Genomic DNA, 27,330 nt, shown 5'->3' with positions numbered 1-27,330 from the left:
AATAAAATTTAAGTAAATTAATCTTTCATAATGCACAGCGAACGTCACGTTGCTGTATACCCCCCCCCCTTGTCACACTCAGCCAGACCCCTCCCCCCTTGTATGCGAACGTATTTTATGAACGGCCCCTCATGTAAAATATGTGTTTATACTAAAAATACCTTATAACATTATACTAAAAATGACACAGTTTGAGTAAGTCGACTTAATCTATACATTATTTAATAAATTCGTTCGCAGATAAATAAAAAATAAACGGGATTGCTTGCTTCCCAATGTCTGTTTTTATATTTTATTAAAAGCGCCATCTAGTTGACTTTTAAAGAACAACTTTTCAAGAGATCATTATATTTAAATGGGAGTGAAGAGTGATCTGAAACCAAGATTTTCTCATCTTTGGATCTTGGAAATAACAAATTCTTGAAATCATAGAACATTCTAATGTCAGAAAAACTCCAAAAAACGTGAGTTAGAGAATTGTCGCCAGACCATTTAATTTAGACCTGCTTAATTTTGTTACGACAAAGAATCAAATAAATTTACTTTCAAATCTAGACAAGACTTCAACCTTTTTATTACTCTGTGTCCTTTTTTAATGAGGCGGCGTTTTTTATGTCTCACAGCTCGATTTTTTTTATTTACTCGCTAAATAGAGACTTCTCTAAGCGTAACAGGTTTCCTACGCCGTATATACGAAAGAGCTTTTATTGAGTCCTGCCCAGGTGAACTCTCCGCCGACCCAGTCGAAGAGCTCTGGTATGTTCACATAAACACCTGGAAGTTTCGTCCCGCAGCCCAGGCCGTACGCCACGAGACCCACCACCTCGAACCTCTGGGTGTTCTGGAAAAAATCGATAAGAAATTTGTTTGCAACTACACTCTTAGATAAATATTCACTATGAAAAACTCTTGTTGCGTATGAAATGTAAATAATGTTATCGCGGGGTCGGACGCTTTCGCGAGCATTCATTGAAATAAAAGTAATATTTTTTCGGATTTTATTATTTTAAAAAACTAATCAACCCCGACCTTTCGGTAACTTTCCAGCACCCGCGATCACGGACGGACGAGATGGATGTCGGCGAGAGTATGTTGTTAAAAATTATTATCAAGACGTAGTAAATCCGAAAAATAACAGTTTTATTCGAATAAAGTAATTTCGTTCTGAATTTTATTATTTATCGATATTAATCACGACGAAGAATCGATTGGGAATTTCGTAATGTTTCTAAATTTTTTTTGTATCATCTTTACAAAATCGATGTAAAAATCTGTGAGTATCAAAATCAAGTTGCACCTTTAGCACGAGTTATCAGCGACATACAGACGGAGCGTTGGAAGTGTTCAGTCATAGATCCACTGTAAACGCTCCGTGTATTGACGTACAAACTTGCGAAAAGTCCTGATAGTTTTTATAGTTTGTCCAAAAAACTTTGAATAAATTTCTAATTGGATAAATACTTGAACTTTTACGAAATTAATTTTATGAGACGGGTCACATCCCTAACACTATTTACATAATGCAGTGAGCAAAGAAATATCTGCAGGAGCAAATATAATAAATGATACTTCTGATGAACTCCGTCACCACAGCTCACACTCTGTTTATTTGAGAGCTACGAATCTTCATTTTCGTAGCCAGCTCCAGAGCTATACACTACAGGCCACTCACCGGTATCTGGCACACGAGGGGACTGCCGCCGTCACCCTTGCACGTGTCCGCGCCCTCCTCACCCCCCGCACAGGTCAGGGTCCTGTGGAGGTGGAACTGGGAGCCCAGTTTGGTGTTCTTATACTGATGCTCGCAGGTGGACGACTCCACTAAAGGCACTTCCACCTGAAGCGAACGAAACACCTGATTGTTTGGTCGACATTGAGCGAGTTGGTTTAGTTTAGGGAACAGCCGTACTCCTACGGTTTTAGGGGGAACATGCCACCAGCTCACTCGCTGTAATATCTACGGATATCGCTGCAAAGTAACAGAAACATCGGGAGTGTTTAGTTTAAAAAGATCTTTCATATAAATAATGCACCTTCTTCAGAATGACGGAGTTCTTGTCCTGGTTGAGGAAGTCGTGCCCCCAGCCCATGCTGTAGCATCTGGTCCCCGGGCGTGGGAGGCGAGGCGCCAAACACGCGACCCCGATGTGAGGGGCGTCCACCAGGTTGAATGGGGCGGACAGCATCAGCAGCGCGACGTCGTAGTGGACGTGCACTGCGCACAGACGCTTATATGTAATCCGTGTGACGAGCAATTTTCTTCGGAAGTGGAGGAAATGGCTCAAGACAAAAACGATTTTGTCCAGTTAGAGCTAACATTCTTATAGACGCCATTTTGACAATGCTGTCATTATAAGTTACGGACTCCATTTAGGCTCTACACGGCCTAGTTAGTGGACACTTCAGACGAATAGTAAGGCGTATTACCACAGTTATAATAGACATATACATTTGCACTTTCCACATTATATTTTTGGAGAAGATTATCTTCTCAATAATGTGTTCGCAAAACTGAATTTATTTCAATATTTCCTGGTTATGACAAATGTATGAAGACGTGGGAAGTAATTCGAAGTAAATTATCATGCGTTGGTCTTTTAGCATCGGCTTTGATTCATAAAAAGTTCTATCAGCATCGGCACAGCCGTTTCAGAGTATAACAAATATTAGCAGACGTCAAGAAGGTTAGACACATCTAATTTTGACATACGGACACACATATACATATATTTAGGGAACACATATAATTTGAATCGAAACTTCAAATTCCCGAACGCACCCGAAGTGACGTTAAAGCGATGACATCTGGTTTGCTCACTTTTACGCGGGAAAGTATCTTGTCGACGTGACTTGTGTCTTTGTAAATTGAATTTAACTTATTTAAGGTGTTTTGATTTAAGATAATAACGAGTTTGTTCTAGTTAAAAGTACTGGCTTTATAATACAACTTTATCTTTTTAATAATTTTGTTAGAAACCTAAATATATATATATTATATTTGTCCGTTGGAGTTACTATGGACATGGAGACTTTAACAAAAATTACCATCAGAGAACTGTTTGTGTGTTACAATTTTTGCGACGCCCCTTTCTTGGTGAAAGAAGACTTCAGATACGGAGCGAGTGTTGTATTCACCGGCTCGCGCCATCAACTATAAACACCGAAAAAAAAAACAATGAACCGCAGGCAAACTTTAATTTCGTCTGAAAAAAAAACCAAATCCATGTTGGATGATGGGCAAGTTAAAACTTAAGCAATCCAATTCAGTTTCGTCAGAAAGAAATTGTCATATTACTAAAACTCGAAAAGTAACAACTAATATAAACTTATTGTTAGATGATTTCTTCGAATATTAGTGCATTATATATAAAAAAAGATAAAAAAAATCACTTATTTACACGACTGTACATAAAGATACGTTTCGTGACTACATTTACCCTTATTTCAAACATTGGCGATAGGTTTTGACGGTATCACCAAATTTAATTCTCCCATTCAGGTTATAGTTATTAATGAATTAAATAAAATTTATTACTTAATAAATATTATTTAAAAATTACTTTACTAAACATAAACGTAATTTCGGTAAAAACTATTTTTTTTTATATATAAATTGTCATTTGACCTTTATATGCGGACTAACCTCTTGCGGCCCATAGTCCCTGACCTTATGGGTTGCGGTTATGACAACCTTCGGATGTACCAAAGCGCCTCCCGCTGCGTATTTGTCGTCAAAATCTCCGATGTCTCCGGACCTTCTGTCATGAAAAAATAATCAAGAATAAATAAATTTAAAAAAATATATTAATTTTTTATTTTTAACACTGGCAACACTCGCTCTAGTCTATGGTACAAGAATTAATTATATTTCAACGTGGTTTTATAACATATTTTAAATGAACATAAATTTTGTTAAAATAATTTAAACAAGCTGTTATATAAAACGACAAAACGGCTAAGATTTTAAGTGATTTTTTCTTAAAGAAGTTTTTCTTTTAAACTGTGAATACTACAGATAAAACATTAGTTACGCTTGACTGTATGATATTTATTTAATATTAATAATGTAGTAATATATCTGTGTCGATTATTGTTCCACACAGAAAGTACTGAACAGATCTTCATGAAGTTTACTAATACGTAGCTTACAACAGGTTGTAAGAATATTAAAAACTTTGCTTCTTTCAAAAAAAATTTATCCGATCCCCGGTGATAGAATCCTTTTCGAATAGAACAGTTCATAAATATATTTGTTTGCCGTATTTTGTATCCACCTAATCACAGCTATCATCCAAGGGAATTCCCCGAATTCAGCATATCCAGGGTCTGAGGGTCTCTGGTATGGTATCGCCCCAGCGTTGCTGAAGCCACAACCGTCTGGAGCCATGAGCTGCGTCGTTGAAGCAGCTCTGATGTTATTTCTTGAACAGCACACCTCAATGCCATTACAAGTGCTTTTTTCCCTAAAAAATATTAAAAAGGAAATTGTTTAACGTCATAAACGAGAGTATGAAAATTTATAAATATATAAACATATGCTAAAAGTTTATTAAATTGCCTTAAATATATATCGGCGCAAGCAGCTTCAATGACGGATGCAACATGAAAATAACTCAAGGCTGTCATCAATTATTATAACAACTCATTGGTCTTCGTTACTATTGTTAAAAGTAAAACGAAATCAAAGAGAATAGAACTATGTTTGAATTCTGGTATAAATATGACGTCTGGACGCACGACAGCGGACTGCAGAGTTCAGCGAGTGCGGATCGTAAAGAATGTGATTATGAAGAACCTTCGAGAAATACAAGAACATTTAGAGGAATTGAAGTTTCATTTTGAAATATCTGGAACGTACTGAAACGAGTGACATTAGTGACGTCAGCGAGGCTGGCGTCCTGTCTTTAAAATAATGAATTTATAATAAATCCGATATATATTATGTGTGTGTGAAAAAGTGTAAATAACGTTCGAGTATATGGAGAGGTCCGCTTGTAAAGACTCAAAGCTAACGCTAGTCTAGACTAAGCGCTCGTGTATCATATGAAAAAAAATATATAATATAAATCTTGCACTGAGGCATTCTCAATTTAGTCTAATAATATATTCGAAAGCTAACCATTAGTAGCTAATTTCTAGTTAAAAGACAGCCCTAGCAGGTTCGTTTCAAATTTGGTTAGGAGAGAGGAGCTTGGACGGTGGAGGTGAGCGTTTAACGCGTTAGATAGGGCCCTTAAACCTACACCTGGGTCGCGAGTCCCAGGCACTGTTGAAGCTCCTCTCCCTGCGACGATGGACCCGGCACCCGGATGTGAATCCATTGACTTCCAGTTTCGTTTCGTCTCTGTCTTTTCTTTCCGTTTTAAGCTAAATCCAATAAATACCTTAATGTAAATGATATTGTGGCATCAGGATTTCCGTCGCAGAGACTTCCGTCGACGCACACTCCCTCTTCATGTTTGTTTAGTTTACACGTTCTTTCACCATCCGATGATTTAACTGATTACAACACAAATTATTCGTCACATTAATGCAAAATATATATTATGTATAGGAAATCTACTGTTTTTTTCAACTATTCGGGAGTCACTTGTGGCAACAAACTTTTACAGTCGACTTGCGGCACTGGGCTGTTTAAAACTTGTCCGAATCACTTTCAAAGAGTCGTTAAGTAAAAATTATTGTACGACACTATTTTTTTGACATTATTGACACTATTTTTTTGACATTATTGACACTATTTTTTTGACATTATTGACACTATTTTTTTGACATTATTGACACTATTTTTTTGACATTATTGACACTATTTTTTTGACATTATTGACACTATTTTATTGACATTATTGACATTATTTTTTTGACATTATTGACACTTTTTTAGCATCAAACTATAAGGTAATGAGATCTAAGACTTTCGCGAGTTGTATTCATGTAAATGAAACTAATATATTTCAGATATACAATGTGACATCACATCCCGTCCGCCCGTGATCACGGTCGCTGAAAAGTAACCGAAACGTCGGGATTATGTAGTTTTAAAATAATAAAAATCCGCGTAGTATATCCGGAAATATATTAGTTATAATTCAACTGTAAGTTAGTTTATTATAAGTCTAAGGTTCAAGCGATTTCAGTAATATAGATAATTGAAAAAAAAAATCTGTAGTTAGAAAGGTAATTTAAATGACGTCGATTAATTTTTTTTTGTTTTTCGTGAAATCATTAAAAAGATTAAATTTATACGATAATATAATTTATATAATAGTCAGCTTAAATGAGACTAAGTTTTTTTCAGACTAAGACTCGATTTTCTCGTATTTAAAGACAAAATATGTTGACGTATTTTTAATTATATATATATATATATACTAATTGCACATATTATTTTTTTTTTCAATTTTCCTTTTCTTTACGATTTTTATTTTACGGTTAAAACTAAGAATTAGATGCATCGTAGGACAGGTTTTATCGATTCCAATATGATAATGTAGTCCCTATTAGACATGTATACTCTATATTATTTTCATGTGCATTTTAATTTCAAAGCAATAAACGATTTTAATTAAGACTGCTTAGTAAAATAAATATTTTTCTAAAACAATAGATCGCTTAAACAAAACCCTTATTTAATAAAAAAAATATTTCCATATCGCCGGAAACGGAAGTTCAAATTACGATTTCATGCTATACGCTTTCATAAACGTATTTTTAATTTACTAAATTATTTTTTTTCTCAACTAAATCTATTAATATATGCAGACACTTAACAATTCACACCCTGTATTTTGATCGTAGTGATTGAGTCTAAACACGTGTTCCTTACCATTCGTGGGCGTCAAGTCTGGATTACTTTCCTCAGATCCCGTTGAACTTCCTTTATTCTGCTTCGATATGAAATTCAACCAGTCGTTCAGGTCGTTATCTGGTGTAGCGTTTGCGTACAGTAACGCCAGGCCAACTATAAATATCTTGACACTGGAAATCGTACAAACATATTATTTCTAAGTAAGTGCATTGTCTTAAATATTATAATTTAATGAAAGGGAATAAATTATTTATTATTGCAGACGAAATAAAACGCTGCATTAGTCCAGCGACTATTTTTGCTAACACGACGGCTACGATATTTAGATTTTTGGAGTGGGTCTAGATAGTGGAACTTGTAAGAAAATGTATAATAATCTGTCCTTATGTATGTATGTATATATATATATATATATATATATATATATATATATATATAGTTGCCCTATATATTTTATTCGTCTTATAATATAATAAAGTCGAATAAATTAAGAAAAACAATAAATAATTTTAAAATATTATTAAAAATATACGTGTTAGTTAATGTCGTTTAGTTATTTCGTGAAAGTTAATACGATTGAATTCCTTTCTTGACTTGTTTTTTCAGATTTTACAAAAAAATATACGTAATTTTCGACTCTCCGTGATCACGGTCGCTGTAAAGGAACCGAAACATCGTGATGATGTAGTAATCAAACTAATAATAACGTGTAGTTTTATTTAGATGTGTACAAGAAAATATTATTTATTAATTTTACATTCAACAGATCTGTTTAATGTATGTTTGTAAATCGATGACTAAAACCACATAACATGTTTAGTTGACAAACAAAGATATTTACGGGATATAATACAGTTTTACGTCTGTCATTACGAAGCAAATTAAATCAGAACGAATATTATTTTTTTTACGTTCAACAATTTTTCTTTCGCTTGTCTTTAACACTGACAACATATGATTTTATACGAAAATTATATTATTATAACTATAGCAACAAGCCAGTTATATCAAAACATAACCTATAAGTCGTCGTTCAACAGTAACTCGTTGTTATAGCGAATTGTGCGTCAGAATTAAATAAAAATATATAATTTTGCATACACAAAAACATTTGTATTATAAGATATATGTAAAAAATAGATTTATGTATAAAAAAAATACCTCATTTTGAGACGACTCCGCGCTTCAAGGTTGTAAACCCCACTGACAGTTATCAAACAAGTTGGTGGGAAGACGAGCGCTGTACGTGTAGAAAATAAAATACATATATGTATATATATGTGTGTGTATAATTAAGAATGACTCAAGATATTGCAAATAATGGTTTTTTAGTAGTATTCTGACCAATTAAAACGTTATTATATTTAAATTTTGATGTAGATAACATTAATAATAGAAAGAGGTTTTTTTGTATCTTGTTCCTCGAGTGCTATAATCGTCATAAGTAAGGACGCGGTTATCTAAACTGTATTTTCGGGTTATATTCGGGCTTTTCCCGTTATTCTGTTACGTAGGCTTATTAAAAGGTGATATCAAGGAATCAAATTATTACACATAATTTAATGTTAAACGTAATCTCGGTAATAAGGAAGGCTTGTCGTAATTTTTTTTTCCATGCTATTTAAGACACACTTATGACGCGATCTTATACGGACAGATAAATTTTAGCCTGGATATCATTAATTAATTAAAACCACGATAAAAATTCACAAATATTTACAAAAAATAATATTAAATAAATAGTGTATCGGATGTGTAAAGTAAATAGAATATACTATTTAGGTAGATCTGATATATATTTGACATATCAGATCTATAGCCCTTATAAAGGCTGGATTATTCGTGGACTAAAAGCGGTGGTATTTCTATTGGACTAAGTACTACGATTAGAAAATAGGATTAAAGTAATAGATACTGTCTGTAACTTTGTTTGTAATTTTTTTGCTTTTAAAGACTTGCCTGGAAATCTTTATAGAAGTTTACCTAAAACTAAATCAAATGGTTTCAAACTGGTGCTATCTACCATTGCTGGAAAATTTAAATGACAGGATTATACTGGGAGACGTACCATCGCATTTTTTCTCGCTTCACTCGTAAACAAGCTCTCCCCTGTGGAAACGGTCTCATGAATTCTCATAATAAATATTTTTTTAACAGATAAATTCTGATACCCAGTTAGCTGTTTTGTATCAGGATTTATAAGACTTTTTCCACAGGGTCGTTCTTTGGTAGTGGGTCTGATTTCCGGGTCCAAAATTGAAATTGGTGGTCCTCTCTAATTTATTTCTTATAAAAACCGTCCCAGATAACCGGGCTATGGAAGAAAGATAACTCGATTCGCTGGACATTTCGTTGCCGAGGGCATCTCTGTAGTTGAGTGACCTGAGTCATTACCAATACCTTTAGAAGAGCGTTCCTATCGCTTTGCTCGTTTCGTTCGTTTCGCTCGCTTCCCTCAATCAAAGTAGCTTCTTATTACTTTTCCCGAATAACCTAGTATTAAGACTCTCCCTACACAATGCTAGCCTTTTTATGATTTTTATTTCTTAAATTTTACGTATATACATATTTAAATAATGATTGATTATTAATGCTAATTCTATATTTAATTATTCCCAAAAATCATAACAACCGTCCAGCAGGTCGTTGTGGGTTAGGTCCTTAAATAGAATTTTTTTTTACGAAATCTGGTCCTCTCGTTGTGTATATATTTTTAGATTTACTATGTGTAAGATCGACTGATGACTGAAGATAATATCAAACATTGACGCTGAAGACTTCTCAGAATTCCAAGGATCCATCGTGCTGGTGCCTTGTCCATCGAAACTATCGTAACCATTTAATTGCTTCCAAATATTTGTAATTTAGATTCAGTAAGTCATTTTATTTCTCCCACCAAAAACATAACCAAAGACAATCAATCCGCAACTAGTTTAGGATAAAAAAAAATATACCGTTTTTCGTGTGCTATTAAGACTAGTCGTACAAAAATTCTCATTTTTTTTTTAGTAGTAATATCATAAATTAATTAATAACATGTGTATATAAGGTTGATTTAACGTAAGTTCTGCGTCGGGTCAAAGTTCATCATAACATGATAAGTAAAATTACAGCTCTCTATTAAGATAGCGATGCTCTTTAAAATATTACTTCCACACAAGCGGTTGTTGGACATATTTTCGAGGGACCAATGAAACGATATGATAATTTTATTATATTTAATAGACGTATGAAGTCCTTCCGAAAGATTCCTTTTCGAGTTGTTGACCGACCCAGTCGTATATTTGCGGGACGTTCAGGTATACCCCTGGGAGGCCGCCCGTCCCGCACTGCAGGCCGTACACCACCAGACCGACGACCTCAAACCTATCAGGCTGACCCTGGAATGAAATGAGTCGCTTACAATATTGAGGAGGCAGTTTTTTGACAATCATTTTGTATGCGATCAGAGGATAAACAAATCATTACACATCATCATCATCATCAGCCTATAGGAGCCCACTGCTGAGCAAAGGTCTCTTCTCGCATGGAGAAGGTTAGAGCATTAATCGCCACGCTTGCTCAAGACGGGTTGGCGATTTCAAACTTATAATTTGAAATTATAAGTTCAGGTTTCCTCCGAAGTTTTCCTTCACCGTCCGTCAGTGGCGTCTAAATACTGTTAGAAAGTACATATGACTATGAAAAATCACATCGGTCCTTGCCAGGTTTCGAACCCGCGCCCTCACGCATGAGAGGCGGTCCTTTAACCTCCAGGCCACCACGACTTCATTACACAAACGAAACAAAAATTTTCGGATTACTAAGCGTTAATTTTATTATTTTTAAAAATTTAACTGAATTAAACGGACTTTAGATCTCGCCTGTCCGTAGTCAGGTCGGCTGTAAAGTAACCGAAACGTCGGGAGTACGCCGTTTTTATAAATAATAAAGTAAAGCGTAGTAAGAAAAAAAATATTAGTTTCATTTAAATGAATACCCGCGAAAGTCTCAGATCTCATTGAACCATTACTTCTAAGGAAATGATTTCATAGCAGATTGTTCCTCACTCACCTACGTGGAGTATAAATTTTTATTTCAAAGAAATCTTCCAATCCCAATAAATTTATCACTAGTTTCAACTATTTAAAATTTGTCAATACATGTCGCCTTTGAAGAGATAATTTGATCAGTACTATATCCCATTATTTTTCAATAGTTCAGTAGTACCTAGTTGTGATATCAGAAATTATTTTTGGTATTTTTCTTATTTTGAGAGTAATAATGGTCTATTCACCTTAATGGGACACACCAGCGGACTCCCCCCATCTCCGCGACACGTATCAACTCCCTGCTCGCCCCCCGCACACGTCAACGTCTTATCCAGAACGTAAGCGCTCGAGAGAACCGTGCGTTTGTAACGACTCTCGCAGTCCGAAGCCTCTACCAGGGGCAGTTCCACCTGGAATAAGTAAATCAGTCAGGTTAAATAAGTATTTTTGTGTCAAAAACAAGTTATGCTGATGACATAGGCTAACCGACCTTCTTTAAAATGACAGCGTATTTGTTGTCGTTGAGGAAGTCTTCGCCCCATCCCATGCTGTAACACCTCGTTCCAGGTGGTGGGAGACGAGATGCTAGACAACCTACAGCAATGTGAGGAGCATCTGACAGATCCACTGGCGACTTCAGAATGAGAAGCGCCACATCGTTGTGTTGCTCTGCGAATAATTTCGCATAATGTTTAAATGAAAAAAAAATATGTTTATTACCTTATTAACGTAGGAAAACTTTTTTTGGCAATGGTTTAACTAGTTTATTATATGAACTGAAATTGTTAAAAAGCTAAGAATATTAAAACATTAGGAACATTCAGGTCAGTATGTAAAGGTTACAATCTATCTGCGAGTATTAGTTAGAGACTTAATTCCTATAGAGGAAGTTGTTGATATAGGATCCTAAGCTCACTTTCATTGTGACCTTCGTGTATAATGATCTTAGAGACGTCTCTCTCTTGATAGGGCTCCACTTCCGCGTCTGTTTGAGTGTCCCATTCGCCGGCTCGGATTTTTACCTGTTGTCATGAAATTTAGTACGCATTTAATAAATTATTTAAATTTGAAGGTTTTGTTGTTGAATTCTCATAGAGTTTTCAGATCAGCTTTGGGAATACGATGACAATCATGCGGTCTCAGTTTTGTAAGATCCAAAGGATGATTTGCCTGATATATTTAGAGTTTTGGATGTGTCGGAAATGGAATAGTTTGTTTGTTATTACCACTTCCGGTTTGAAACTTTGTACTTTATGTGCCGCTGTCATGACTACTGACGGATGGATGAGAACTCCTCCGCCAGCGTAACTTTCGTTGAAGCCATCTTTCCCGGTACCCTTCCTGCAATAACATATTTACTTTACTGTTCACAATCACAAGACCTTAAACTTTATGCAATGAAGTAATTTAAATACCGGAAAATGAGAATTTGCATGGGCTATGTTTGGGCCCCGCGTGTTATCAATCCTCACTGAGCGTATTTACTAATTGCATGAGATAATAAAATGTCGCTCGCAAGAATATCCGAGAACCCAATTCAGATAAAAGGCCCTAGGGACGATTCTACAGATCTCACGATCCACAATCAGCTAATTTTTTCATGATACATACTTAGGATTTTTTTCCCAGAGAGCAAAGATGTCAGTTTAATTGACACTTATATTATATTCTAACAATATGCCTGCTAACATCATCCATCAATTGATTTAAATTAAATACAATGCTAAACACAATTTTCCATAATATAAATGCCTGTTTGGCGTCTAAAATACGAAATATGCTTAAATTCACTTACTGGATTAAAGCTACCATCCACGGGAATTCCCCGTAATCAGCGAAACCTGTTGGCGAGTTCTTCTCCCTGAACACGTTCGCGCCAGGGTTGCTCCAGCCGCAGCCGGTGTTTTGCTGACGAATCGGTTTCACAGCTTTCTTTTTGATGTTCTTCTCCAAGCAGCAGGTCTCTAAGTAGTGGCATAACTCACGTTCCCTGTTTACGATAATACGCCCCAATAACTTCAGTAATTCTACGACTACTATTTTGATGGCGTTTATTTAGGTTATTATTTCAGTTTTTTCGTTACCTGAGATTGAAATTGATTGTGGGGTCAACTGTCTGAACAGCGTTCACGCAGGACGCCTTCCTGACACACACTCCCTGTTCATTTTTATCGTTGGTGCACGACTTACGACCTGAGGCGAACGTAATGTTTGATATAATTTTATTTATTTCTCTGCGGACGGAGCTTTGAAAGCAATGCCTATTGACGTTTCGAATAAAAAAGGAATATTATAAATTATCAAATCGATGGAAACTCTATGAAATAGTAAATACGGAAAAAGTTATGTGTTTAATATTGTAAAGTTTATGTTAGAAGAAGTTCTTATATAGACAAATGTTTGAAAATAACAACAAACTCTTTTCACCTGCCCCAGATTTGTTTATGGTCTCCCCGGACCCCTCCCCGGACCCCTCCCCAGATACCTCCCCAGCTTTCATTGGAGCGCTTTTAAAGCAACAGTACTCTGATGGGGTGCAAGCAATCCTTTCTCTAGAAAATACAATTATTATAATATAATAGAAAAAGAATAATGTAAGCCTCAGAACGAGAAACGTTGTCTCATCGTTTTTAAGTTTCAATTTATTTATTAAATTACACCTTTGGTTTCACTAAGATGAGGATGCAATGAGTCTGGTCATTCACAAATTTCATACTTCATGAAATTTTGTTGATAGCGACAGATCAAAAAATATAGCTGTGTCTTGTTAAATCAACGTGTTATTTATTTTCGTACGTCGGAGTTAAAAACTAATCAAGAAAAGAGTATCGTCTTGTTATTTAAAACTGAAATTTTTAGGACAGCGTTTTCACCTACTTTAAATGAAAATTTTATATTATATTATCATTATTACCTCGGAATAAACAATGTTGTAGGATCCACGTCCGGTTCGTGTTCCAAGCACAGTTCCTTAGCAACACACACGCCGTTCCTTTGTTTCACTGATACACAAGATCTCCCCTCTGTGGATTCTGAAAGAACATATCGGCGCCGTCACTACCAGCGTTAATGACGGATGCGACATCAAAATAACTCGAGGCTGTCATCAGTTATCATAAACACTTATTGGTAAAAGAAAAACGAAATCAAAGACTGTTTAAGAGGACAATGGAACTGTGTCTGAGTTCTGGTATAAATACGACGTCTGGACGCTCGACGGCAGACGGCAGAGTTCAGCGAGCGCGGACCCTTGAGGGATGTGACTAAGAAGAACCTTCGAGAAATACGAGAACGTTTGGAAGAATTGAGGCTTCGTTTTAAAATGGGACGTGCTGGAGAAGTGGCGTTAGTGACGTCAGCGAGGCTCGCGTCTCTCCTTACAAACAGATTTGTATTAAATCCGATATATACGTTAATTTAAAAAAATAATTACTTCAATATCAAAGTTCGTTGAAGTTAGATTTTGGCATTTCGTTCGTTGCAATTACGAGCGAACGATGAGTTGCTGAACACTAAGCCATTGGGTGTTATTATGAGTAAAAGATTTTAACATCGTAAAACGCTGATAATTTCAAAAAGTTGTAGATTTGCTGGCAAAAATATTTGTATTCTTAGCACATTTTCTATATCCATTTGTAGGTTATGAAGCCGCCGTCGGTAAAACCACTATCATAATGGCAGCCTATTCACTCTAACTTCGAAGAAGTCCAAATTTTATTGGCACGAAACAAAAACAGTCGCAAACTTCTCCAATCATCAGTGCTCACGAGGTAGGGAGAAGAGTATTCTTTTTCATCAAACCGAGATAGTTATGCAAAAACATGGAGGCTCGCATTTCATCTAGTTGTCCAATGACAAGTCTTAAGACTAGAACTACGTACACAGAAAACTACTAAATTGGTTCGGTAGTATTGATGTGATTGTGTAAAAATACACATATATATATATATATATATATGTATGTGTGTATGTGTGTGTGTGTGTGTGTGTGTGTGTGTGTGTCTAAATAAGATACTCGCCTTGTTGTTTGTTACCAAATCTATCCAAAACATCACCAGTGCTGTTCATTTCGTAAACCCTGTTCAGCCATTCGTTCGCTTCATCCAATTTATCGTTTGGGAAAGATATGTTTGCCCCGAAACTCCTAGTCACGAGTGACACGACGACCATAAGTGATATGGACCTGGAAAGAGAAATAATAAATAAATATAAGCGGGTATTGAATTCGCTGCCTTCAAGATGGTCCGCAGAAAATTAATATTTTGTTGCGATCAAATAAGGAGTTATAAATTTTCTAAGTCATAGAAATCCGTTTGTATCAACAAATTCAGTTTAATCCAAAGGAATCCAACAGAACTATGTATGAAATAAGTAATGAATTACTGTTCGTTGATGACTTAACTGACTAACTTAGTCAACTTAACTTAAATGACATGAAAGAGATTACAATTCGTTTTTTATTATAATGACATTACAATATATAGCGAGCGTTTTAAATTAATTCACACTCCTTATATTATTGTACATAATTGATTTACATATATATATATACATATATATATATATATACGTATATATTTATGTATATATATGTTCATACAGAGACTTCTAACTGTCCATCACATATCTTACAAATAACAATTAAGAATATAAGAAATAAAGGTCAAACAATAATAATTTATCGGCCTTGGAGAGATATGTGAACGAAAAATAGCAATTTTTTTCATACAAAAATAAATAAATTTATATATTAATTTTTGCTAAAAAAGTTCGAATTATGTTAGATACGATTATATATATATTTTCAGCTATATATAATCATTTCAATATATCAAACTAGCGAATTAAATAACGTAATAAACGGCGTTTTGTTCAAAGCTTACTTCATATTGACGACCGCTCGCCAAGAAGCGCGAAACACGACTGAACGCTCGTAGCCAAACAAGTTTTGTGTTGAGCTCGGACGTATTTACCTGATAGATGGGAATAAGTAGCATGTAATATTATACGTCAATTTAATCAAGATTTCCTCCGAAATAAACACGTGTTCGCGTACATTGATTTCGAATGTGAATTTGCAATGGCACGAATGAATTCTGACCGGTCAGACGACTAGAAAATCATCCGGGAATAGCGAGAACGAACTTACATACAAACATGTACATTACACGAACAGGTTTTTGGCGTCATCCACGCATTTTATCTTTATTATGTTAAAATAAAGTTATATTTTAAAGAAAGGCGTATATTTAGCTTTCCTATCAACAAAATTGACTTTTATACAACTTTATTCCTTTATTCTTATCATTCAAATAGTTTTTTGAGGACGCTTCCATTTTGAAACAAAATGTGTCATCCGAAAAACCACTTAAGGCGATGTTTATCCAATAAAGAGTCATTAGAGGTCATCACAAAATGTCTACTTTTATAACATGTATATGATAGTTAATGTTTCGAATATAAAATAATGTGTTTAATTAAATTTTGTTAATAATTAAAAACTATATTAAATGAGATCTAAGATTTTCGCGAGTTTTATTCATTTAAATGAAACTAGTATTTTCCGGATAAACTACGCGTGATTTATTTTTGTAAAAAACTACATACTCGTACATAAAGATTACACATCTCGTCTGCCCGTGATCACGGTTGCTGAAAAGTAACCGAAACGTCGGGTGTATGTAGATTTTTACAAAAATAAATCACGCTTAGTTCATCCGAAAAATACTAGTTTCATTTAAACTATATTAAAGTCGGAGCTGCAGCTATTTTAATATATAATAAACTTTGAGAGTTTCCCAAATTTCCTGTTGCACGCTTTCCTTAAATGATCACGAAAACAAAAAACCCACTGATTGAAGGCTTACACGAATGTTTGGATAAATTCCCTGAAACGCAGGAGAGTGACAGCTTAGAGCTTAAATGATAATAAGACGAAAGTATCAAAAAAAAAATACGAGAAATTGGATATACATAATTTAAACAGATTTATATATATAGATATATTTTATACATAATTTACAATAACGTATGTATAAATTTATATTATGTAACGATGAAATTACAGACCTATTCAGGCTCTGTTAGAATTTAATTAATGTTGCTGAATAATTATATGAGTTCCGTCTTTATTGAAATGTTTCCACATAGTTATTTCAAACATTGCTCGTAAAGAAAACGCTGTTACGATTAAAATGTTACTCGTTTAAAGCAAAATAAGCATTCTTTAATCTAAGATCTTTTTTCTTAAAGATAATAAGTCCGAAACTGAATTATGAGGATTCATAATATAAATTCAAAGAAAATAAGAGATCACAAACCAAGATTTTTGAGTTGTAGATTCTTAAATAAAACTAAATTTTCTTGTTTTCATTTTGTAGGGTTCATTATTTATGTCGGAAGATTTAAATGTCTAAAATATAAAAACTATTGACAAATTGTAGAGACATTATTATAAGTATAACTTATTTTATTAATATTAGACATCCTATAATTATCTTAAAATTAATACCTTTTGTCTTTCATTTTTATACGCTTGTTTATTTTTTTTTAATGCTATGGCTTCCTTCGCACTCGAGTCTTGGAATATTCTGCCAGTGTCGACGTTTTTATTTTTCTGACGAATTGTAATCCTTAGTACCTACTGTGTGGACAAAACACGAAGGAGATTGTCGAATGGTATATAGGTTTTTATTTAATTATTATGATATATATATTTTTTAATAAATATGTCAAATATAGCAAATTTCGTACACGATAGACGACAGTTGTTTGTTGAATCATTTTTGAAAATCGAATTTGATAAGCATGCATGTTGTATAATCTGTTTTGGTTGTACTGATGTATATTTTATCTGTCCTATTTGTGAAATTTTGTAGACATAAATTAAAAATAAAGGATAAAATAAAAGATAAATATATTTAAGGTCTTAAATTTTTATTTTTATTTATAACAAAAAGTAAAATATATTTCAGAGTCAACAGCACGCGTTGATAGGATACTTAGCTCTGAATTGTCACATGATTTTTTTAACTTGTGCCTTCATAATAACATAGAAAATATTACAAATATTAAGTTACTACTACAAAACGATTTCTTTTTTCTTTTCAAGACTAATTTTGATGTATTTTAAATGTGACCTTTATCCGTGCAAAGAAGACCACACAATATTCTGCCAGTGTCGTGTAGAATGGAGTAGGCACGATCCGGGATTGACTTACGAACGCAATAAAATTGAACAGCCACGACTGAAGTCACAATTAGGAACTTTGTTAGTAGATCTAACAATAAAATAATTTAATTTCTGTTAATTCTAGTTTGTCAAACAAATCCTTCAAAACAAACATATATATATATGTCGAAGAACCATGTCCAAGTTGATTATTAGGAGCTGTGACGTCAGCGATGCTATCGTCACTAACACTATTTCCACCTGTCAGGTTATCCATTTTCACCAATAAAGCACTCTCACTTACTCGCACCACTTTATTTTCAACTTTAACTAACACTTAGTAATTTCTCCTGGATAGCTCTCACACCACTGTGTCCTCGCCACCAACGTCTCATTTACTCTTAATTTTAAATAATAACTTACAAAGATTATTCGTAGTAATTCAAATAAACAGTAATCATTACAAAAGTTTTCGTAATCAATTATTAAACCAACTAAACTTTATACTGTCACTTAAAATTTAAAGAAATCATAATTGAATAACATTGATTACAAAATGGTTACTGTTTAAGTTTCTGTTTTACTAAAACTTACAAAATAACTTATCTTTACATATTACAAATCACGATACGAATTGACATTTATTATCCCTTCAATACAAATCGTACGACGATCTATAAAACAAATAATTTTGTTAAAGTAATTACTAACGCCTTGACATTGTTTATGTCACATCTACCCTCTAAAGTGAAATACATATGATACAACTACCCTTCATAATGGTTTTTAAATGTCGTTGCGCCGACGTATATATATATATATATATATATATTTATTAATTCTTCCTTAAACATAAATGTATTTTATAACAGGATAATACTCATAATGCTCTTGGCATTTTAATCAATGTTGTAATTAATTAAATTCGTATTTAACATAATAAATACAAACATAACATTTGTTTTCGCACCGAGCTTGCATGTCTAGCTTGTATCATATTTCTTTAAGTCAAATGTTACCAGTTAAAGTTAGAGACACAACCTCTCATCATTCCATGGATTCACATTCGGGTGCCGGGTCCATCGTCGCAGGGAGAGGAGCTTCAACAGTGCCTGGGACTTGCGACCCAGGTGTAGGTTTAAGGGCCCCTATCTAACGCGTTAAACGCTCACCTCCACCGTCCAAGCACCTTTATCTACCTAACCAAATTTGAAACGAATCTACTAGGGCTGTATTTTAATGTCTAACAGGAAAGTTCAAAACTAAATGGTGTTTCCAAAACTTTGACTCTGTGATAAGTTATAGACTGAAATAGAGAAACTTAATGTATAAGAACAAGTTATAATCTTCACAGTCATTTGTGTAAAAGAAACCTTTAAAAAGTAATTAAGACCTGTCCCATAAACATACCTTATTCTATTGTGTGACGATTTTTAAACCAAATACTGGAAACAGTACGTCATAACGAAACAAACTTGTGGTAAGCTCTCATAGACATTATTATAATTCTCTAAAATTTTAAAAAAACATTTATCACTTGTACTTAAATCACGAGTGTTAATTTTGTTGATAATACAATTCAAAACAAACGTTCAACATTAAAGATACCGAAATTTGTTTAGTGTAAGTCCAAAACGGGAAATACCGGGCGATAACTAAATAAATACGTAGAACAAAATAGTAGATTTAAAATTGTTGTCAGTAATGAAAATTTATATGTAGTCGTGTCGCCACGCCGTTATGTGGCTTATGAAATTAGTGCAAATAGCAAAAAATCTTAATAAAATTTAAAAAAATCCTACGCATCAATTTTCATATAACGATTATACGGGCTCACGTGAGACACTTCGCGTAACCATTGGCGAAAAATGCCATAGCCACACATCGTTAAGGAAAACAGCTGATACTTTTAATTTGCTAGGCTTACGTCAAACGTGGCCAAGAACCACAGCAAGTGGGGATTTGAAATGATAAAAACCGCTTTGAAATATTTTGGTCCGTTTGAGAGCGCTCGCACAACTGCTCTCCCATACAGACGCTCACACATGCACGCATGCACGCACAAACTTCTAACATCTTGCGTCAGGTGCTAAAAAGTAACAAGGTTTAGCAGCAAGCCCTAAATACAGTAATCGTCTAACAACTATAAAAAAAATCAACCAATTTGTATGTTCGTGAGACTAGCAACACTCTCTGGTAGGCGCTGTCATCAGTCAATGACCGGCTCATCGCTATGTATAGTTTTAATTAACTAGCAGGCTGCGTACACAGAAATAAGTTATTTTATTTTCCTCGTTTGTTTGTTTTCAAATAATATCTAATAATAATAATGTTTGAGCTCTACCGGATATTCCGATTTAATATATTTTCATAAAGCGGTGATGAACTGGTCCTAAACGTCTTAAGGTACGTTATTGGCTCAGATGTAGAATATAGATATATAAAATATATAGATGCTAGTTCTGATAGGACTGCTGTAACTTTATGCGCGAATATTATAAATGTTTTAGAGGAGGAAATCATGATCAAAATGGGTATTTTTTTCAACCAGTTTTGCTTACCCTATCCCAAAACTCTGTACACGCCCCTACAATCGTGTACAAGCGTGTTTTTTTTCATTCAGTTAAGACAAAAATATAAACTAAAGTATGACAGTTCCTATTTAAAGAAGTCGTGGTGGCCTGGAGGTTAAAGGTCTGCCTCTCATACGTGAGAGCTCGGGTTCGAAACCCGGCAAGTACCGATATGATCTTTTCCGAGTCATATGTACTCTCTAAGAGTATTCAGACACCACTCACGGACGGTGAAAGAAAACATCGCGAGGAAACCTGGTTTATAATTTCAAATTATAAGATTGAAATCGCCAACCCGTCTTGAGCGAGCGTGGTGATTAATGCTCTAACCTTCTCCATGTGAGAAGAGGCCGTTACTCAGCAGTGGGCTCCGATAGGCTGATGATGATGATTATTTAAAGGCATACATAACTGATAGCACATGTACAGAAATCCTATTTTGTGCAGCCTATGATCTTTATTCAGGACGTATTAATTACTTAATATTAAAAGAAAAAACCAGTTAATTTTCTAAATGTTTATATTAAATTAGTAAGTGTATGTGTCTTTAGAATAGCCTTCGGCCTCCATGGTGCTGTCCAGCCACGACTTCAGGTTTGGCACATTGACGAACACGCCGGGCACTTTCCTCGAGTGACATCCCAGGCCGTACGCCACCATCCCGAACATGGCGTATTTGACATTTCTACCATTGGTCTGCGAGACGAGAAAAGATTAATTTAAATAATGATTAGTAGTTAAAATTTAAAGTACTTTAAAATGACCAGCAATTCGCTTAACTCACTTATTTAATTAAAGTATTTTTTATAAACAAAACGTTCAAAGGAAATGAAAACTGAGACTTTCGTTGGTTTCATTCATTTAAATGAAACTAATATTTTTCGGATAAACCACGTGCCACTATTTTTGGTTAAAACTACATAACCCCGACGTTTCGCTTACTCTTCAGCAACCGTGATCACGGGCGGACGAGATTAAGATTAGATTTAATAAAAATATAGTTTTAATATTTATATATATATATATCGAAATTTATATATATAAATTAATTTATATATATATCTTAATATATATATATCGAAAAACATTTGCTTCATTTAAACGTTCAAAGCAAAGTTTGACGTTCAATTGACGTGTAAAATAAACTAACGTGTTCAGCTTCTGATGACGTAATAATACAACGTATTGGAACTCCTTAACCAGCTACGTCCTATCAAAATGGACATTTATAATCTGTGGAACTATATGCCTAGAGACAAGCAATAACGATAAAGAGACCATAAGGTGATTGATGAAGTACTATTTTTGTGATATATTTGAACCTCTAATGTATAGTGTCAGTATTTATCAGGTTACCTGAATAGGGCATACTAATGAGGACCCGCCGTCTCCTTTGCACATGTCCATGCGATCTTCCCCGCCAGCACACGTCAGGGACTCGTGCAGTTGGAAAAATGGCCCCAAACGTATACTCCGCAGGAGGGCCTGGCACTCCTCTCTTCCCACTAACGGAAGCCGCATCTGATGGGGGGAAGGGATTAGCGGTTTGCAAATGACGCGATAAGAGTTAAGAAGATTCTTACTTTTTTAAGAATAATTGCGTACTTCTTGTCGATTTTCCTGCCCCAGCCCATTCCATAGCAGACGGTGCCGGGAGCCGGGAGGCTGTTCCCAACGCAAGCCAGACCTATGTGTGGAGCGAGGAGCAGTTCAAACGGTTCCTCTAACAGCAGGAGTCCCATGTCGTTGTACAGAGATGCTGTGGGAAGAAGATTACATCTGATGACAGTTTTAGTTTTTGGCAGAACAATAACAAGATATACCTACGCCTGTAGTAATCTGGGTGGATGATAATTTTCTTCACATTCCTCTCTTGGTGTGGAAATATCTCGAAGGTCACTTCAGTGTCCCATTCACCAGCGCGACATTTCAGCTTGAAACAAGAATCTGAATTATTTTATCCAAGGACATATCGAAAAACTTCAAAAAGACCGCATTGCTGACGAAAATGAAGTTTGGATTATATAAATGCAGATGACTGGTATGTTAAAATGTTTCTGTCAGCAATATACTTACGTCATCGGGCTTTTTATTCCGAACTATGTGGGCCGCAGTGACAACTACCCTCGGATGAATGAGAGTTCCACCTCCGACGTAATTTTTTCTTGCCCACAGATCCGTATCATTGGACCTCCTAAATTTAATTAACATATAAATTTTTTAACATCCAAATGTCATAAACAGTATTGTTAATGTTGCAAAGAAACATAATTGTGATAACGTTTTAAAAATAATATTTTTTAAATCATATTTTTGATTTACCAAACGCGATTTCCTATCGATGTCATTGAACTATTACTGCAAATATAGTAAGTAAGTCGAATAATGAGATCTAAGACTTTCGCGAGTTTTATTCATTTAAATGAAACTAATATATTTCGGATATACTACGCGGATTTTTATTATTTTAAAAACCACATAATCCCGACGTTTCGGTTACTTTTCGGCAACCGTGATCACGGGCGGACGAGACGTGACTACATCTTCGGATTATGTAGTTTTTTAAATAATAAAAACCCGCGTAATTTATACGAAAAATATAAGTTTCATTTAAAAGTAAGTCGAATCCTAAAATATAAAAGTTTCATAAATTGGTTAAGAAGTTTCTCTGTGATAGCTTCACAATGTGCTTGTTTTTAATAATATCAAAGCGATTATAATTCCGCACTGAATATTTTTCTATCTTCCTCAATAGTCCTAGTGAACTAAATGTTCCTACCTGATGACGGCGATCATCCAGGGGAATTCCCCATAATTTGCGTAGAACGGCTCTGCCTCGGAATTGTTTCTTTTGGGTTGAAACACATAAAGCGCTGGATTGTTCCAACCACACTTCCCCAAGTCAACTGAGTTACACAAAAGCATTTAAATCGATTTATTTATTGGATATTACGAGCTTTTTTTAATTTTATTTTTTTAGTACTTGCTCAAGTTCCGTGAGAGTTTTAGAGCTCACCTACAGCACTGCTGCTGTCGGAGTCGCCCTTGGAATCCAACTCCTGGGCAGACTCGTTATTACTTCCTCTCCGGATAGTGTTAGCTTTATCGTCTGATTTAATTTTATCCATCGCACAGCAGACCTTGAGATAATGAGGACAGGACGCCTCGGTTCTGTACATACATTTTCTTTTTACCAAATAAAAATCAGGGATTAATGTATTCCCTTCAGTAATGGACTGAGATTCAGGAAAATTTACTTACACAATTCAATCTAAAACTTGGGATTAACCTAATTCAGAATGTTCAATAAATTTCTACCCTCTTATATGAGATCAAAATTAAAATGAAGACTGGGAATATTTTGTAAATATGTCCCAAAAAAAAAATCCTAATCTATTTCCTGTTAATGTCAGTATTGTTAATTAAAACTTTTGGACAGCAGACTATCATAATTTCAAGTCCAAGTCCACCTGCATTTAAACATCGACTTAAGAGACATCTTCTGTCACTTTCACTATCTGATGTGTAATGTTTATTTATTTATACTATTTGTATATATCTATGTATGTAAAATATCCAAATTTCCTTTTATTATATATATTTTTTTGTATGCTTATATGTAAATCTCTTTATTATTATTATTTTTTCATTCTCTATTTCTATTGTACCTACTCCACGCTTTCTCTAGTTTCCTCTATCAATAGGGTTTCTGGTAGAGATCTCTTTTAAGAGATAAGTTATCCTTTGTACATAACTTTTCTTTTGTAACTAATTTTGTAACTCTTGGTACACAAATAAATAAATAAATAAATATATAATTCATAGAAGATCAGAAAGTAGGAACTAAAGCTGTTATAGCTCAGTACAGCAAGCATCTGAAAACCCTTCAGGAACCCATACCTTCTAGAAGGACACTATCAATGGAATATAAGACGGATTTTTGTCGTCTACCACAAAACTAATTTGAAACAATGTCTCTCTTTCTCTCTCTCTCTCTCTCACTCTCTCTCTCTCTCTTTCTTTCTTTCTTTCTTTTGTCTTTTACATACTTTACCTAAAATTAACTATAGACGCTCCGTCATCTATAATAGTGTTAGTGTCTTCGTCGCATTGATAGTACAACACACAAGTCCCAGGTCTGTTGTCAGTCGCGGTGCAATTTATATTCGTAACTGGAATATAAATTTTTCTGTATATATACGACTATTTTTAGTTTATTGATAACGCAAAAACTAATTAGAAACAAAGTTATTTGGATAGCATTGTTCGTGCTAAGTCAATCTATTGGGATAGGAGGGACTTTTCAGAACGCAATTTCCTTATGTAATGTAATGTTTTACAGTTACGAGTAAGATTACTACTTGTATTTTACAGTTACGAGTAAGATTACTACTTGTATTATTCGATAGTGGCAAGTTAAAAAGATCGTTGGGTTAAAAAAGATAATGCTTAAATTTATCTAGTAAAATACTATAACTATTTTTATGCAAGTTAAATCCGTAAGATATAATTATAAATTAAATCTGCCAATTAATTTAGATGTACCACAGATTACGAATTTTGTTTTGGTAACTAGACGACACTTCTCATCGTTCCATGGATTTACCCTACGGGTGCCGGGTCCATCGTCGCAGGGAGAGGAGCTTCAACAGTACCTGGGACTTGCGACCCAGGTGTAGGTTTAAGGCCCTATCTAACGCGTTAAACGCTCACCTCCACTGTTCAAGCTCCTCTCCCTACCTAACCAAATTTGAAAAGAACCTACTAGGGCTGCCTTCGAAGTATTCTAAGAATGAATTGATGTTAGTACTGGACAGGCCCAAGTATTTTGCGGGTAGGCACATAAAAATATAAGGAACATCTATTATATATAAAAAATTCGTTAAAATATATTTTAATCCAACTTTACCGCTTTCCGGATTTAGATTTGTTACTTCTCTGTTCGTTACGTTTATCTTTGATTCAGATATGATCTTGTTTACCCAATCAACAACTGAATCTTCCTCCGAGTCGTTATCTTCTGCAAGGAATTAATCACCAATAATTATATACATATATATATATATATATATATATATATATATATATATATATATTAATTTAATCGAGAAATCGAAGACCAAGAATTCATTATAACTAAATATATATAAATTAAGAAAGGTCTGCATAAGAGAGAATAAAAACTTTCTTTTGAAATGAACTAGAAAAAAGGAATTATATATGTAAATTTTCTATATATATAAATACACAGAACCCTCATTAGTATTATACAATTATTGCGAGATAAATGACAAATAAACGTTAATATTTTCCTTTGTTATAGTTTAGTAACAAGCCATTATTTTGTATTAAATCTATTACATCCTCAGTGTATAAGGAACGTCACTCACGGTAGTTGACTGGATCTAAATTTATCGTACCATCGTTCGCCTGTTTCTTTGGCTCTCTTTGACAAAATACTCCGATGCTCAGCAAGACTAATGTTATATATCTGAAATAAAATATCGCTATTTTTAAACTTTCCACTTTTTTAGTACCAAGAACCTTATTTTTTTTAATATCTCTGATATTTCAGCCGAATATTCGGATTTTTTGAAGTCGTGGTGGCCTGGAGGTTAAAAGGCCCGCCTCTCATACGTGACGGCGCGGGTTCAAAACCTGACAAGTACCGATGTGATCTTTTCCGAGTCATATGTACTTTCTAAGAGTATTCAGACACCACTGACGCACGGTGAAGGAAAAACATCGCGAGGAAACCTGGTCTTATAATTTCGAATTATAAGATTGAAATCGCCAACCCGTCTTGAGCAAGCGTGGTGTGATTAATGCTCTACCCTTCTCCGTGTGAGAAGAGGCCTTTGCTCAGCAGTGGGCTCCTATAGGCTGATGATGATGATTCGGATTTTTTCAATATAAAGTTCTTTAACAAGATTTTGAAGGTAAAAAACAATAAAGCCATTGAAAAATAAACTGCTACGTATATATGTACTTAATTGATAGTTTTAGAAACGAAAAGTCCTGAGACAATAATAGAGCAATAACAATAGTGGAGAAAATATATATTGTCCATAAGTGGAGGCATACAAAACCTTTAAAACCCTCAAGTTACAATTGAAAATTTTAACCAAATATGCCGAAATCAAAATCGTTTAATTAAATTATGAATTCGATTAATAAAATTCTAATTTATTACTTACAATCGATATATTTACATTGTACGTGTACGAGTTTTATAAAAAATTATGACACATTATAAAAATATTTACCATAATCATGTCGATAAATTAAAATTGTTATACATAGAGGTAATAAAACAATATGTCTCACCTAAGCATGGCTGGACACGACCTGTCACTGTGATGATTTGACCAATACTGACGATGTGACAAATGACGATATTGATGTCTCAACAGACAGATTTGGCAATTATTTTGATATTTACATTAAATTTTGGTTATAAAACGTATTTATTAAGATTATCTCATTGCTATATTAAGTTAATTTAAACGTTTGATCATTTTAAATTTTATCGAAGTTAAGTTCGAATTCGTTCACTCACTCATCTTTATATAATGTTTAAATGAAGTAGTCCGACTGGCTGATTAATTACACCTTTGCAATTTGCATACTCGTATCCGTGTAAAAATAAAAAAAAAAAATCTATTTCCTATTATAAAAAGTTCAAAGCATACAGCTTCTGCTCTCATCTATCGGTTTAATAAATTAATAAACATATCACAATGAGAA

At 34.3% G+C, this 27,330-nt stretch overlaps 3 protein-coding genes across 5 annotated transcripts; all 3 read right to left on the bottom strand.

Moving 5' to 3' along the window:
• Positions 1-282: 282 nt before the first annotated feature.
• Positions 283-8,042, bottom strand: LOC116777015 (phenoloxidase-activating factor 2-like). Of its 2 annotated transcripts, none has more exons than XM_061529220.1 (9): positions 7,970-8,042; positions 6,827-6,978; positions 5,385-5,499; positions 4,275-4,463; positions 3,644-3,758; positions 3,046-3,151; positions 2,034-2,215; positions 1,673-1,837; positions 283-841 (listed from the first exon to the last, which is right to left on the bottom strand). In XM_061529220.1, exons 1-9 carry the CDS (start codon positions 7,972-7,974, stop codon positions 680-682), a joined length of 1,191 nt encoding a protein of 396 aa, XP_061385204.1. In that variant the 5' UTR covers positions 7,975-8,042; the 3' UTR covers positions 283-679. The 2 variants fall into 2 exon arrangements, with proteins under 2 accessions (XP_061385204.1, XP_061385205.1); XM_061529221.1 differs by having other exon boundaries at positions 3,644-3,755.
• Positions 8,043-10,012: 1,970 nt separating this feature from the next.
• Positions 10,013-15,881, bottom strand: LOC116776800 (phenoloxidase-activating factor 2-like). Its single transcript, XM_061529219.1, has 11 exons — positions 15,723-15,881; positions 14,859-15,022; positions 13,754-13,871; positions 13,267-13,391; positions 12,924-13,032; positions 12,635-12,829; positions 12,066-12,180; positions 11,756-11,861; positions 11,330-11,508; positions 11,085-11,249; positions 10,013-10,188 (listed from the first exon to the last, which is right to left on the bottom strand). Exons 1-11 carry the CDS (start codon positions 15,725-15,727, stop codon positions 10,027-10,029), a joined length of 1,443 nt encoding a protein of 480 aa, XP_061385203.1. The 5' UTR covers positions 15,728-15,881; the 3' UTR covers positions 10,013-10,026.
• Positions 15,882-21,085: 5,204 nt separating this feature from the next.
• LOC116777000 (phenoloxidase-activating factor 2-like) lies at positions 21,086-27,065 on the bottom strand. 2 transcript variants are annotated; one of them, XM_032670336.2, is made up of 11 exons: positions 26,911-27,065; positions 25,974-26,074; positions 25,493-25,603; positions 24,638-24,755; positions 23,600-23,754; positions 23,363-23,489; positions 22,660-22,777; positions 22,411-22,516; positions 22,167-22,342; positions 21,940-22,104; positions 21,086-21,279 (listed from the first exon to the last, which is right to left on the bottom strand). In XM_032670336.2, exons 1-11 carry the CDS (start codon positions 26,916-26,918, stop codon positions 21,112-21,114), a joined length of 1,353 nt encoding a protein of 450 aa, XP_032526227.2. In that variant the 5' UTR covers positions 26,919-27,065; the 3' UTR covers positions 21,086-21,111. The 2 variants fall into 2 exon arrangements, with proteins under 2 accessions (XP_032526227.2, XP_061385209.1); XM_061529225.1 differs by having other exon boundaries at positions 25,493-25,600.
• Positions 27,066-27,330: the final 265 nt, after the last annotated feature.

The sequence above is a fragment of the Danaus plexippus genome, assembly GCF_018135715.1.
Source record: "Danaus plexippus chromosome 29 unlocalized genomic scaffold, MEX_DaPlex mxdp_37, whole genome shotgun sequence".
NCBI classification, from domain to species: Eukaryota; Metazoa; Arthropoda; class Insecta; order Lepidoptera; family Nymphalidae; genus Danaus; species Danaus plexippus.
This window is presented reverse-complemented; position numbering and strand designations above follow the sequence as displayed.